The sequence below is a fragment of the Diceros bicornis genome, chromosome 39 (assembly GCF_020826845.1).
Source record: "Diceros bicornis minor isolate mBicDic1 chromosome 39, mDicBic1.mat.cur, whole genome shotgun sequence".
Lineage (NCBI taxonomy): Eukaryota > Metazoa > Chordata > Mammalia > Perissodactyla > Rhinocerotidae > Diceros > Diceros bicornis.
The window spans coordinates 18,455,973-18,471,278 of NC_080778.1; the positions used below are offsets into that span (position 1 = coordinate 18,455,973).

The 15,306-nt window shown below is 49.8% G+C and overlaps 1 protein-coding gene and 1 long non-coding RNA gene across 2 annotated transcripts; both read right to left on the reverse strand.

Annotated features, from left to right (window-relative positions):
* Nucleotides 1-3,853: 3,853 nt before the first annotated feature.
* On the reverse strand, nt 3,854-7,772 carry LOC131399700 (uncharacterized). Its single transcript, XR_009217185.1, has 3 exons — nt 7,709-7,772; nt 6,902-7,034; nt 3,854-5,661 (listed from the first exon to the last, which is right to left on the reverse strand). It is a non-coding gene; the product is annotated as an uncharacterized LOC131399700 (long non-coding RNA).
* A 96-nt stretch (nt 7,773-7,868) lies between these two features.
* Nucleotides 7,869-14,894, reverse strand: LOC131399766 (uncharacterized; the record flags this gene model as incomplete). Its single annotated transcript, XM_058534288.1, has 5 exons — nt 14,668-14,894; nt 14,401-14,590; nt 11,922-12,075; nt 8,187-8,450; nt 7,869-7,963 (listed from the first exon to the last, which is right to left on the reverse strand). Coding segments are annotated over exons 1-5 (930 nt in total), but the record flags the coding sequence as incomplete, so codon positions are not given.
* Between the last annotated feature and the right edge of the window lie 412 nt (nt 14,895-15,306).

The window sequence follows — 15,306 nt, forward strand, 5'->3', positions numbered from 1 at the left end:
CTTAATAGTTGCCCTGACTAATCCACCACGCTATTTTGAGTTTGTTTTTTAAATCAGGAAGAAAATTTCCAACTAAAGCAGAAATTAGGAGATTCCTATGTTCTGGGGCTTCCGGGTTTAATGCAGTGTGCCTTTGAAAAGTTTGTATAAAACGTTCAACAAAGGCTTTTGGATGTTCCCCTTCATTCTGAGTGCATACTTTAGTAGGTATGGCCTCTAGAATCTCTCCTATTAAACCTTGAATGTCAGCCTCTAGCAGTGCCACTTCCTGGTCATTTGCAGGAGGTCCTGAGAGAAGGTTACTTATATGAAGAGACAAGAAATATTTTGACAGTAATTGAAATGGATGGTATTCTCTGACAGGAGCAATTTTTTTTAAGGCTTCAATACTGCAAGAAAAACTAAAACAAAACGTCTTGTAATACACAAAAAATTTGAAAAAAATTGGATAATTAAATTATCTGATTTGTTAAATACAGGTGTAATTGTTATTTTTTTTTAAAGATTTTACTTATTTATTTTTTTCCCCCCAAAGCCCCAGTAGATAGTTGTATGTCATAGCTGCACATCCTTCTAGCTGATGTATGTGGGACGTGGCCTCAGCATGGCCGGAGAATCGGTCTGCCGGTGCGCGCCCGGGATCCGAACCCGGGCCGCCAGCAGCAGAGCGCGCGCACTTAACCGCTAAGCCACGGGGACGGCCCGAATACAGGTGTAATTAAATGTTTAGCACATGGCTGTTAATAAAGCAAAACATTTTCATGAAAAATGTATTTTTACTAGCTTTTCATTTTATATCCACATGCCTTTATTCTTGGATAAATACTTCTTCCCTCTATTGACAATTTCTACCCATTATTGCAGCAATCAGAGGCTAAGTGTCCTTCATCATTGTTGCTGTTGTGCCTTGTTTGTTAGTTTGTTGGCAGGAAGAGGGACTGTAGCTAAAATGCTTTGCAAATGGAGATTTGAACTCGTTTAATTTCTAGCAGAACATTTTCCTGGTTTTCTTGCTCTGCTGTTGCCAGGTCCCGTGGTGTCTGCCAGCTAGAGCTGAACAGTCATTTATGCAGTTCCTAGGCAGAAAAATGCTCGCATTGCAAAGGAACTGTGTGAGCAGCCCATGGAGGAACTCTGATCAGATGGATTTAATTGCTCATTTGTCCTCTAAAAGGTACAAATCTCCTGACTTTACATGTCTTCCTGTGGTGCCACTCAGTGCATTAAATCCAAAATTAATGATTGCACCTCAAAGGCAAAGTGTTACTATGATTCATACCATTTAGGTATATTCTAAAAATGCATTTTAAACTATTTAAATGATTCTTTAACTTTCTGTGAGAGTCCAGAAATATCTAGTAATCTCTGATTAATTCAGGTGAGCTTACTTAGTAAAGGGTGCTGTTCTACAATTTGGCTATTTTTTTTTTTTTTTGGTGAGGAAGATTGACAATTGCCCTGAGCTAACATCCGTTGCCAATCTTCCCTTTTGTTTTATTGCTTGAGGAAGATTGTTGCTGAGCTAACATCTGTGCCCATCTTCCTCTGTTTTGTATATCAGATGACGCCGCAGCATGGCTTGATGAGCTGTGGATTGGTCCGTGCCCAGGATCTGAACCTGTGAACCCCAGGCCACCAAAGCGCAGCATGCAAACTTAACCACTACGCCACCTGGCCGGCCCCCCAATTTGGCTATTTTTTAAAGCCTAGAATTAATATAAGTGTTTCCAATGACTGAAAGATGACAGATATTTTCTTAAAATATCTATTATTCTTATAATAAATCTAGGATTATATGGGCTGATTTTATGGAATGTATAAAATATAAAAATTACAGTAAGTGAAAGGGACTTAATCTAGTTCCAGCATTCGCTTTGTCTAAAATCTAAAATGTGTTTGCTGAAAACATCATTAGTTTTTTTCCCTCTGCAAACCTGAAGATAAGACTGCTTGGAAACATGATTCTCTGTAGAATTTACAGGTTGGACAGACAAGTCACGACTGCAGTAATGTCATTCATCTGCTTTTACTCCCACAGCCTGGGAACATGCCGTATAACGTGGCCAGATGCCTCCATGTTTCTCTTACACTCAGAAAGATAAGGGACTTTCAGCTACTTGTATCCCAAAAGACCGGAGTCTTGTCTGTAAATTATCTCTCAATAAATTTGATTTCTAAAAAAGGTGGAGGGAGAGAAGACTAGCAGCACCTGAACAAAAGAAAAACGATGAGCTTGTCACACCTTTAAGTGCATCTATTGATCTATTGGAAAAAGTTTTTAAAACTTTCGTCCAGCTCCACGAGACGGCGACTGGCAGCACAGGATAGCGCAGAGCCAGCTGGACAGAGATGAGCACGGTCTTCCGGCTCCTCCCCAAAGGAGCCCTGAGAAACTGCAGAAGGAAGGATGAAATATATCAACAGCATCTTCTCAACAGCAATCCTGGTTGCAAGAGGACTGAGGAGAATTACTTCCAAAGAATTAAAGGAAAAGAGTTTTGGACCCAGAATTTTATATCCAGTCAAATTCTCATTTAAGTAGGAGAGTGTATGCATTAGTTTTCTACTGCAGCCATAACACATCAGCACAAACCTAGCTGCTTAAATCAACACGTATTTACGGTCTCACAGTTCGGTAGGTCACAAGTCTGAGTTGGCTTAGTTGATTTCTCTGCTCGGGGTCTCACGAGGCCAAAATCAAGGTGTCAACAAGCTGGACTCTTAGGTGGAGACCCTGGAGGAATCTGCTTCCCAGCTCCTGCAGATTGTAGATAGAATCCAGTTCCTTGGATTTTGGGGACTGAAGGACCCTCTTCCTTGCCACCAGCTAGGGGCTCTCCTTAACTCCCAGGGGCCTCTTTCTAATCCAAGCACATGGCCCCCTACATCTCAGAGCCCGCAAGAGCACAGCAAATCTCTCTGACTTCTCCTTCTGCCGCATCTGTCTCGCCTCCAGTCACAAAAAGTTCTCCATATTTAAGGGCTCATGGGATTACATTGAGCCCATTCAGATAATCTACAATAATCTCCTGATTTTAAAGTCAACTGATTAGTAACTTTAATTATCTCTGCAAAGCCCCTTCGCAGCAGTATCCAAATTAGTGTTTGATTGAGTAAGCAAGGGACAGAAAACAGAAAAATCTTAAGAATTCTGACTACCACAGTGTATTAAAAATACTTTTGAATATACAAAGTGTAAAGAATAATTTCCCTGTAAAGATTCAAGTTGAAAATACTTTTGTAGAATGTACTCCAATAGTAAGAGAAACACATCCAGGAGATGGGACAAGAGAAATAAGGAGAATGAGTAACCAAATAATTAGTTAAAGATGGGTGTTGCCTCACAAAGGGTGGGCGGCAGAGAGTTTAGAGCACAGAAAAGAAAACGTGTACCTATAAACATCCCAGAAATGAAATTCTAGACAATATCAGAAAAATGGGCTGGGAGGTGGCACACAAAAGAGATAGAAAACATGCCAGCCATCTTATTAAGGATAAATAAAAACAAAGGTAAATAAATGAATTAATTAAATACACATTAATGTGGCTCATAAGTTAAGAGAAATCATTAGGAGAAAGAATTAGAAAGTATAATGATTAGAGCCACAGAAGAAAACTAAGTACAGGAAAAGGACAGCAGGTATGGAGGGGGAAATTTTCTTTTAAAAGCATAAAAAATGAAAATGCGATGGGAGAGATAAGACCTAACACACTAGTAACCACAATAAATGCAAATTATTAAACTCCCCAGTTGAATAACTGAAATTTTCAGTTTGGATTTAAAAGTAATCCAACGACATACATTATTTGCAAAAGACACTCTTAAAATGAAAAGAAACAGAAGGATCAAAAATATGAAGCCTAACAATCAAGGCATGCTAGGTTTATTGCAGGTGCAAATAAACCAAAATTACAGAGGTTTAAAACAATGTATATTAGCCTACATATCTGAAAGGTTTAAAAGGTTTTCCTCTGACATTTTGGTGGTTTCATTTTGGATAGAAGTTCAGATAATCTACCCTGAAATAGAGAGAAACAGAAATATTTTAACAACATTGAAAAATATACACTACTTCAGTTGGATATCTTAATGATAGATTTTTCCTGTGACACATGACACTACAATAAACAACCATATCTACATGCTTTGTGGTCCACGTTTGCCCGCCTGGAACTCACACTGGGATTGCCGCGTAGTAGGAAGAACACACAATCCAGCATTGGGATCTGGTGAAATACATGTCTGAGCACTGACTCAATTCATCCTCCTACTAACAACGTGAGAGAACTCCTGTTATTCCATTTCCTGTCCACCACTTGATATATTTCACAGTGTGTCCATTTGCTGGGTGTGTAAGTGTACCCAATCTTCTTTTGTGTTATCTTGATGATCTGGGAAATGTTCAATCTGTTCATAGGCTTATGGACCTCCTCTGAACTGCTCTAAACATTTGCTCAAATGTTAGGAGAATTATTCTTGTTTATTTGTGGGAGTTCATTGTATATTCTGGACACTGATCCTCTGTCTGAGGGGAAATAAAACAACAATATAAGTAGAGATGTTTCTGCTGTGAAGACTGACATGTCATGAAGAAGGCGAGTCAGGGTGGAGAGAACACAGGAAAGTCACTACTGGGGTGGGGGATCTGGGCCGAAACAAGAAAGGTTATTATTGCTTAAGGCCCAGAATATTTGTTTGCATCAGGGTACCAGGAGAGTGTTTGAGACAGACAGCAGGACTGCTTGTTAATTCAAGAATGATCCTTAAATTCTCTGTTTCCACAAGAAATCCAGCAGAATCACCAGTTATATTTGCCCCATAATGTGGAGGAATAGTGAAATGCCATGAATTTTCTACTGGGTTATCAATGAAAATTCCAAATTGATTAAGTTTTTTAGAAAATAGAGGTGTTCATTCAAATATCATTAAAGGTTAAAAAATTACTGAAGGAGGGGCTGGCCCGGTGGCACAGTGGTTAAGTTCACACGCTACGCTTCCATGTCCCAGGGTTCGCAGGTTCGGATCCCCGGCGCGGACATAGGCACTGCTCATCAAGCCATGCTGTAGCAGGGTACCATATACAAAATAGATGAAGATGCGCACAGATGTTAGCTCAGGGCAAATCTTCCCCCACCACACACACACACACACGCAAATCGCTGAAGGAAATGATCATATAAATAACCTCATTGTGTTGAAAAGTGAGTGAGGTTGTTTCTCATGATAGAGAAAGAATCCCTGAGGTTCTGTAGTCTAACATGATATTTTTCTGGCAATATCATTTGTAAGAACAGGGTCAGGATGCAGAGAAGAATCTGATTTTCCACAATCAAAAGAGAAGATGGAAAATGTTCTCTTTGCTGAGGTTTCTTGTTCAAGCAGTTCAAGTTGAAGTGCAGGAATTCCATCACTGAGCACCAAAGGAAAGTGGCAAAAGATGTTCAGGAAAAGTGCTGAACAGGAGAATCCCCAAATGCAATAAGGGGCCTGAGATGTTGCATTAACTGTCTCACCACGATCTGATGGTGACATCTGGATTTGTGAGGCCTGAACTCCAGGTGGTCTAGAAATGAGCAGCAGGTGACCCAAAAGCGGCTATCCAGAAGGCAGAGTCATGACGTGCACCACACTCTCAGGGGCTTCTTCACAGGATCAGCAACCTTCAGAAAAGAAACAGTGTTGGTCCGAGTGGCTGAGGAAACCTGGCTCACCTCTCCCGGGTCAGCTCCCCAGTCACTCCCCATCTCGAGCATCTTCCTCACTGAGGGTCATGTATTTCCCCCAACCCGTCACCCCAGTCCTGGGTCCATCAGCTTGTACCAACCTCCTCTTACCTTTACCACATCACGGTCAGCTCCAGGCCCTCATACCAATCATTTTAGACTCAGGACTAGTGAGTGATGGATCAATCTGCTCCCTTTACTCAGGTCCCGATTCTCCCTCTGATGGGAGGGCCTCAAGGACCTGGTGGGAGCTCTGATGGAAGGGAAGGGCCTGCATCCTGACACCTGTAGCCTTGGGGAGGGGTAGAGGCAGACACCCTTCTTTTCCTCCTCTCCCAGAATCTTAGCTAGCAGCACACATAGCTCTCAGTGGGAGGGTCGCTGTCCTCGCCCCATCCACTCCTGGTCCTGCTCAGCTGTGAGCATCACAGCAGCTCGTCCCACCTATCTCCTGAGTCACCTCTGCTCCAGGCAGGGGCTGCACAGTCACTCAGGTTCTGGGGTCTGCAGGAGGCTGCCTGCCAGGCGCATGCACCAGGCTGAGCCAGAATTCCCCTTGTTCCCTGGAGAACTGGCCTCCTCCTGATCTCGTCCTACACAGTCTCCACTCTTCACCTTCTGCCTCACCTGCTACAACCCAAGGCACTTTCTTGAAAATGCAGCCCTACTCCAGCCTTTTGAGTTAAGTCTGCACAGCCTTCCCACCCCTCCTCCTCCTTAAGGGGAAGGGGAATCATCCAGACTCCCCTTTCTCTTAACACATCACGTGGAGCCACCATGTTACTCTCCCCCAAATGTGAGTCCTAACCGTGGCTTCAGTGCCTGCTGTCCCCACACCACCTCCTACTGGGCCCAAGGAGACTCCCCCAAACAGAGGATCTGGACTGAGTCAGGTCTGACTTTGCTAACCCCCTTCAGCACCCACAGGCCCTAAGCCTAGGTGTGGCCCCTCCCCTTTCCCCCTGGCCTCACCAGTGAGGAGACACCAGAGCCCTGGGCTGAGCTTGTCCAAGCTGTTGTTCTGGAGTAACATGAGAACATATTCTCATTCTCCTGGTCTCGTTTCCACGACGAGAAAGTACAGTGAGGGGACAGGGTTTGGGCTGAGAATCCACCATTCCCTGTCCTCACTCCAGGCTATCTGCCCCTCCCTTCCCTCTCAATCTGCTCTCAGTACCTGTTACTGTGAAGGACTCAGCCTAGGATGCCGAGGAGAAGAGAGCAGGTGAGGGTCACCAGGAGGATCCAGGTGATGGGAGTGGTGGCTGTGGCCCTGGATTGGGCTGTAGCCGGGCCCGTGGTTGGTGATGCTGAAATGGAAAAGGAAGAGTCAAAGCCCTTGTCCAGACCCCAGATCTCCTCCTCTGAGGCTCCTCCTCAGCTCCTGCTGCCCCGGATAACTGTACAATGCAGACATTTTCTACCCCTCTCCTTGTGGCAGCTGCTGTCACAGGTCCTAAGGTAGGAAGGGAGAGAGGAGATGGGCCCTGTCCCCAGGGGACTCCTACAGGTGATGAGGGAAGCAGGGGTGACAATGTAACCAATCACTCCTGCTGTGACTGAAGCGGAGGTGACACCTGAGGATGGTGGTAGAGAAGTCCTCTCAGGGGCTGACATTTGGGGTGGTATTGAAGCATTTCCGGAAACAGACCAGGTGAGATGAAAAAGAAAAGTGAGGTAAGGAGAGGGAACATTAAGAATGTCTGGAAACAGAATGATGCCCTCATATTTGTGATCAGGCAGAAACCCACGGTGAGTAGACCAGAGGGATGTGCAGTGAGGAAGACATGTCAGGAGGTGAGAAGGGAAAGGAAGGATAGTAAAGCTACCTATGGCCATTATTCTCCCAAGAAGAACTCACTGTGGATGGATCACCCTTTCAAACACACACACACACACACACACACACACACACACACACACAGTGGGGCAGGTCGACCTCATTTGAAAAGAACTACCACTACCTCCTTCCCTTGTCAATTACCTGTTGTCTCCAGCATTCTCTCCCAGTGCAACAAAAATTCTTCAAGCCACTTCTTACAGTCTCCATTTGAAACTTTCATGAGGAACATGGTTATATCATTGTCATTGTCCAATGTCTCTTTTAGCTGTCTCTCTCCAGCATCAACCAGTGTACAGTTTCTGTTCTCCGAGTCACACACGTCAAAATGCCAGCATCTGCTGCTCCCTCCATTGGCTTTACAGGGACACGTCATCCTGCCCTGCAGGGTGAGAGGATCTGCCCCCAGGGGAAAGAGGTCAGCCTCCGGTCTTGTCAAATCCTTTCCCCACCCTGGTGTCCACTCCTCTGGGCCCTTCGTATCTCCCGGTCCCGCCCTGTCCTCTCTGTCTGCCCTGCCTGCTGGGCCTCCTGTGTGGGACCAACTTCCAATTTTACACAACACAGTGGCTCCCTCCCCTACAGAAACTGTTCTGCGTCTGCCCTGAGCCTTCAGACTCACCGCTGGTTGTGGAAATTTCTCGTTCCACCTCAAGGAGTTTCTTTCTGAGCTCTTCCACCAGCTCTTTCAGAGCTTCTGACTGTCTCCCCCAGGCCTCTGTAGTGTTCACCTTCATCCCCAGACGACCTTCGGGTTCGAACTTCTCGCCACCACAGTGGTAGTGCAGAAACATGTCTCCGTTGACCTTGCCTTGAAGTATACACCAGGGTTGTCCTGGTTTGGGTTTCGGACTGATGGTGAACTCATAGCAAAGAGTGTGACCTTCTGTGAAGGAAAAACACAGGTGAGGGTTGGAGTTGAGGGAAAAGGACTCCTAGACACCCCCTCCCCCATCTCTGTGACAGTGAGAGAATCTCTGAAGGGCTGGGATGGCTGAGCAAACCCTGCTCCTGCCCAGCCGTTCCCCTCACCAGTTAAAAGACTAGTGTCCTTCCCTATCTTAAGGAGGAGGAGGAGGGGGTCTCTGCCTAGCAGGAAACCACACATTCAGGGATACGTCCCCTCTGTACAACAGGCCAACACCCAGCACCAGTCAGCCCATAACCAACCCAGAGACATGCCAGGCCTGCTATGGAAGAAAAGGTCTAGATGCCAAAGGATTATCAGAAGCTAGTCTGTGTACTGTAGAGAGATGGGAGAGCATGTACGGGCTGTTGCTCAGGAAGCCCATTCATAGTGGGGGCAGGTGAGCGTAGAAGCCAAAGCTGGAGAAGGGAGAGTTTACAATTATGGGTCCCGGGATTCAGCAAGACCCTGGGATATGGTGCAAGTCTGGTACTAGGATGGGTCTTGGAAGTTTGGAAAAGAAATTGCCCAAGCTGAATGGAATAGAATATCAGGAACTTGCAAGGCAGATAGTAGAGGAAGGGATTAAAAGGCTCAGAGAAGTGCATATGTCAGAGTGGATACAGTATGAAAGGCCAGAAAAAACACAATGTGTCCCAACTATGCTCCCTGGGGAGGTTTGGAGGACTCTTTGTTTATCAAGCTCATAAAGACAGCATGGTGAGAAGGGCACCAACGAGGCTTAGTGATGCTGTCTCTGATGGCTGGGCTTGGTAGTAGGAGATGGTATTCCAGAAATGGGCTCCCAGTAATAATGGGGATGAAAAATCCTGACATCGTAGGTTTGACATAGAGATGCTCAACTCTCAGAAGCAGAGAGAGTGCGATTACTGAAATGATCACAAAGGTTGGAATGCCAGCCAGGGGCCTGACCCACAGAAAACTCCCCATTAGTTTCATAGAACACAGTTATCCTAGAGGCAAAACAGAGGGACAGCCAACAGAGGGAGACTGCTGGATTTAAATAATAAACACAAACAAGGACAAAACTCAAGGATGGTGATTAGGAGGCTAAAAGCAGCTCCCCAACAAAAAGTCTGGATCATCTGCCCAGTTTCCAGAACTGAGCCACTTCTCAGACCTGAAACCATTACTAGTCTTCTGCTAGGCCAGGTTCCAATGAGCAGAGGGACCCTTCACGGTGACAGCAGGTGCAGTGACCCCTTCAAGCCTTCCCCAAAGAGCCATATGGCCATTACTCAGGGAAGAGCACACTGGGGAGCAGAAACTACCCAGACATTCACACTGGACCTCCTGTGTGAGTTGACGTCATCCTGGGGGATCTGAAGCATCATCCTGGCCCCCCTGTTTTTGAAGTGTTGCACGGGGACCAGGTAATGAATAGACACTTGTCACAGGTCCTGTTACAGTGGTGTCATTTGGTTCAGGAACCCACACAGTGGTCATTCCCCAGATTTGTAACAAATGGAAAATCTTTGTAGTTAGTGAATTACTTGTGGGGTGAGGTCTACGTAGTAGGGATATGCAAGTATAGTCTTCTTATACTGTCCTCTCTTTTCTCCAAGTAGAAAGTTAAAACAATGTCTTATCCTGGAGGAAAAGACAGAGATGCAGGGGTATGATACCTTTCCTGTCTCCATTTAATTGCCAGCCCCGGCTGAAGACTTTCTGTAAATGGGTATCTGTTAAATATTCCAGACTTTGGAGAACATAGGTCTCTGCTGCAACTACTCAACTCCGTGTTGTAGCGTGAAAGCAGCCAAGACGATGCAGGAATGGACGAGTGTGGCTGGACTGACTTGTTGCACCATATGATCCAGGAGAACCTGTGATACTACAGGTGTCTGCAGTAGGAGAAGGGGCTATGTGGAGTTGAGGACACTCCTGATTGCAGGATCACGACACAGACCCCTAGTGTTCAGAAGCCAGGCCATGCCACTTGCAGCAGGGAACCCACGCTATTGATAAGAGGCTCCTGGTAAAGTCTCAGGCCTGGTAGAGATGAGGCCTCTGGCCGTGGGACATCAGAGTTGCCGATAAAGAGCGTCAGTAGGTCGGACAGGCCCAGTGGTCATGAGATAGAGGTGATTCTTCTGGCATTGGTGTGAGCAAGGCCACAGAGAACAGATAAGCAGCACAGGCAGGTGGCTCAGATCCTGACACCAGAAATGTAGCATCCCAGCTGTGGCTTCACGGAGCGTCCCTTATGGTCCCTTTAGACCAAGGAAGCCACTCTAGAGAAAGGAGGGGAGCAGGGCCCACCCCTGTAGGACCCACATCCTGTCACATTCACTCCACCCAGAGCCACAGGCAGGACAGGGCACATTTTTGCTCTTCAACACACAGCTGAGACACCTTGGAGATGATTCCCTAGGGGATGGGGCACCCATATCTGGGACCCCATATACACCCTAAATATGGAGTCAGGAAACTAGGACAGGGGCCAAACCTGGTCCCCCATTCCTTTGCATGTTGTCTTGGCTGCTTTTGCACTGCAAAGGAAGAGGGGAGGAGCTGATCCAGAGACAGCTTCCCAATGGCCCCCAAAGATGAAAACCTTCACTGTCTTCTGTTTACAGGAACAGTTTGCAGACTCTGGCGTAAATCAATGACCGTTAGGATGTTGTCTCCCAACAGGTACATACATGGGGCTGGGCCCAAAGGGTGGAAGTGGGAGTGCCCTTCCTCCCCCTCACTCCCAGGGTCAGACTTCGGGAACACGTGCCTCTCAGCCCTCCTACTCCAGGTTCTGGGGGCCAAGTGTGGGGGCTTCTGCTGGACTGTGGGGCAAGGGGATGAGGTGCCAGTTAGTAGAGAGGTGATTAGGGGCAGTTCCCATTTGGGAAGGTGTTGGAGGCCCTGGGGAGCATGGGGACAGGGTGAGGCGGGCAGGGGAAGGGTGTCAGCTGTGGTGGAGGAGCAGGGACTCCTGGGGGACAGTGGCTGGGGCTGCATGTGCGGTGATCTGCTTGCCAGGTGTACTGGGAACTTCTTGGGAGAGAGCGGTGGGCAGGATGGAGGGTTTGTCGGGACAGTTGTGTCAGCAAGGAGGGTAGGCAGCGTCTGGGGGTCGTGTCCCTGCAGGAATGGCCCCTGTCCTGGCCACGCCCCGGGTGCCAGGGGCTCGGGCTCCCACTTCCCAAGGGGCGGGCGGGCTGGGCACTGGGGGCTTCAGCAGCCTTTCCCACTGCGCCCTCTCTCCCTCCGCTGCCCTCTCCCTCCCATTGTCCCGTATTTCTTATTCACCAAAGTGGACTCTCTCCTGGCTTCGCGGACAAGGAAGCTGTGGAAAGGACTTGAGGAGGGGGCGGCAGCGCCACTGGTGAAGAACATGTCTGATCCTTCCTGGGGCCCCCGAGTCCCCCTCCCCTGTCCTAATGCATCCTCTCCTCACTGCCCCCCAACCCACACGGTGCATCAGGAACTCACCGCCAAGAGGCAACCAGGGACAGGCGCACAGGAGCAGGAGCACGAGACTGAACGTGAAGCCCCCAGTCCAGGGCATCGTGACTAGTGGGGGACGATGTGTCCTGTCCTTGGTAACTGCTAATGGTGGAGTGAGTCTGGTGTCTGTTTCCGGTGCCTGCAGAATAACAAAGAATGAGTAACTGGTTTGGCAGGGTGCCCAGGGGAGGTGGGTCCCCCTCTGACTGGGCAGGGATTTGCCTGAACTACCTCCTGAAATGTGTATCTTCTTTCTCCTCCTGCCCCCCCCGCCCCGGTCCCATCTGTTCCCCTCTTTATTCCATGGTCACAGTCATTCCTGCTGTTCTTAAAAGACCCAGGATTTTCCTTCTGAGAACACTCCCGTCTTAATGAAAGGGGCTGAGCACAACTGTTAGCCATCCTGTCATCAACGGTATGTTTTCTAGTAGTTTATATCCCAGAGAAGCCCAGGACCTTTTGTTAACCAAATTAACTTCTCTGGGAAAACTTTTGGGTACTGAGTCCAGAATTAGAATTTCCAGTTTCTCCTACAGGCAAGGAAGGAGTCAAAGCAGCTCTAGCGCCACCTGGAGGTGTCTACAGGGATCCCGCCCCAGGCTGCTGCTTCTGCACCTGCGGGTTTTAGCCTCCCTGGCCTTTTGATGTCACACTGTGCAACAGGCATTTAAGTACCGGAGGCTCCTGTGGGAGTGAGAGTAAACCACAGCCTGTTGAGTGTGAGAAAGACTCTTGATTTTGTTCAGTGGGTCGTGTCTTTGGTTTTATTTCCACACATGAAAGACACTTCAAGCCACAGAGGAAGGCAGTGCCTGGTCCATCTCTCTCATCACCAGGGACCCTGGCCCATGACTTCCGGGAAGGCAGCACTAATGCCTGAGTTAGGAGACCCGAGGTGGCTCTGCAGCATGTGTGAGGTCAGGGTCACCTGCACCATCTCTTCACTGACTCTCTTGTCATTCCCTGAGGTAGCGTTTCCTATGTTGCAAATGTAGAAATTAATGCAAAGAAAGATGAAGAAGCTAGCACAGGCAAAGCAGCCAGAATTTCATCCAGATTCTTGATTCCTGTTTCTGGAAGTGTGATCTATAGTCCAGATCCATTAAAATTACTTCAGGAGCCAATACTGCCCAACCTGGGGTCTTGTGTGAGTCTGGGGACCAGGAACTTGCATGGGGGTGAGGCAGGAATAGCCCAGGTGTCCACAGAGAACACCCCTTTTCTACCTGGCCATCCTGCCAGGTCTCTAATGCCAGCCTTCTGCCTTCCTCCCGGTCTCCTGGTCACTTGCCTACTTCACCCACCCTCGTGGGTTGGGGCTGCCAAGCCCGTCCTGGTTGCCTCCTCCCAGGGATGAACCCCAGGCTCCTGCCCCTAGCCTTGTGCATGGGAGTCTCTTCCCACACACAGGTCACCTGGACCCATCAAGCTCTTGCCCCACCCAAACCTGAGACCTACCCACCCCCTGTGTGTCTCCTGTCTTCCACACCACCCAGCACAGCCCCCTCCTGCGTAGAGACCCTAGTGAATCAGGCCGGAACCTTCTAACCTCCTTTATGCCTGTTAAGGCACAGATTTTCCTGCCATCTCACGTCCCTGTCCTCAAGCACTAACAGGCCCTGTGCCCTGGTACAGGCCTCCTCCCCTTTCCCACAGTCTTAGGATATCGGGGACTGTCTCTGGCCGCCGTTCCCAGAGTGGCGAGCAGGAGACCTGGCCTGGGCCCTGGCCTGTGCTGCGCCAGGTCCCTGCCTTTCTTCCCAACTTAATTTGACCCTTCTTGGAGCTGACGTCCCTTGCCAGGGACCATCAAACCCTCTTCCAGCGATGCCAGGTTTGGAATCTCAGTCTGAACATCAGCAGGAGCCCTCCTGTCATCTAACATTCAATTGCCTGCACCCGGTCCCGCGCCAGCGCCACGCTGGGTGCCTAGCGCTGTCCGGGATTGCGCGAGGGAGGTGCTCGCGGGAGGCGGAGGGAAGCCAGCAGGAGGACCCTGCTGAGGACCAGCAGCAGGGCGCAGACCTGTTGCCAGGCGCACGCCCACTAGCGCAGAGTGAGCCGGCTCCCTGTCGGCTGGACTCCGGGACCTGACCCTCGGAGCAGGCCCTCCTCGGAGAGACACTGTCCTGGGCGCAAGATCCCTGAGCCATTCAGAAGGGAGGACTCTACGGAAAGCAAGGATCTGCCCCCTGCTGGATGCGCTCCGGGGACACCGGCGCTTCCGGCACCTGTCGCTAGCAAAGGATCGCAGGATCTCAAAGAAATCTCACAGAGGACCGTGACACGGGCGTGTGCCCATTAACAGACGTGTGGACAGACAGACAGACGGACTGCACAGCACGGAGTGGACAGACAAATAGAAGCCAAGGACCGGTAACGTTTTCCCCAAGACGGGTGGAGGCGCCGGACCCCGGTTCTTGCCTTCCCTCCGAGGCTTGGGCGGTCAGCGCAGCCCTCTTACCTCCCGGTGGGTAGCCGAGACAGTGCCACTCCTCGCGGGCCAGGAGCGCAGCGGCCGGGCGTTCCGGGAGCGAGCGCACGGACGGGCCCCGGAGTTGCCCTGACGCGAGCGAGCTGAGCGGCAGTTTGTCTGCGGAGCCGCCATCAGAGCCCGGCCGCGCTCAGCGAGCGCGCTCCCCAGCCAGCCGGAGCTGCGGCTTTTACAGCCCAACGCGCAGCGGGCTCCGCCGGCTCCTCCTCCGGGCCCCTGACGCCAGCGCGCCCCCGCCGGAGCTCCTCCCTGTCCCGGCCGGACGCGGGCGGCTCTGGCGCGCGCCCTGGGAGACGCCGACTCCCGCCCCGGAGCCAGGTGAGGGCGCCGGAGCCCGGGACTCCGCGGAGCGGCGCGGCGGCCGCCGAGAGCGCGTTCTGGGGCGCAGGGAGGTTAGGGTCGCGCGTGCGCGGCCTTGCAACCCCGCTCGCGCCTGGGGGCTTCCCCGGAGGAGGAGAGGCCATCGAGGAGAAAGGAAGTCCTGCGTCTGCCGCCGAATCGCCGCGAGATGGGCTTCGGGGCTATTAAGTCTCAGAATCTTTTTTTTAACTCATCAGAAACGAGTGGCCTTAGAGAGGGATTCTGGTCTAGGGACCTGGCAGGCCCTCGGAGAGGGAAATGCGTGGGCTTTCCATCAGAGAGCACTTCATGTGAAACCAGAGTCAGACACACCAGTTGTATGACTGCGGGCGAGGATTTTAATCTCTCTGGGCTTCAGTTTCGTCATCAGGAAAGTGGGTTCTATGATGCCTCCTCAGCGGACTAGCAGGAGGACTTAGATGAGGTCGCAGTAGTGCGGGTGCCTAGCCCATAGTAGGTGCTTGGTAGGTTGGAACCCTTCCCCTATGTGAGGGAGGGTCTGTTCCTCTTTAACTG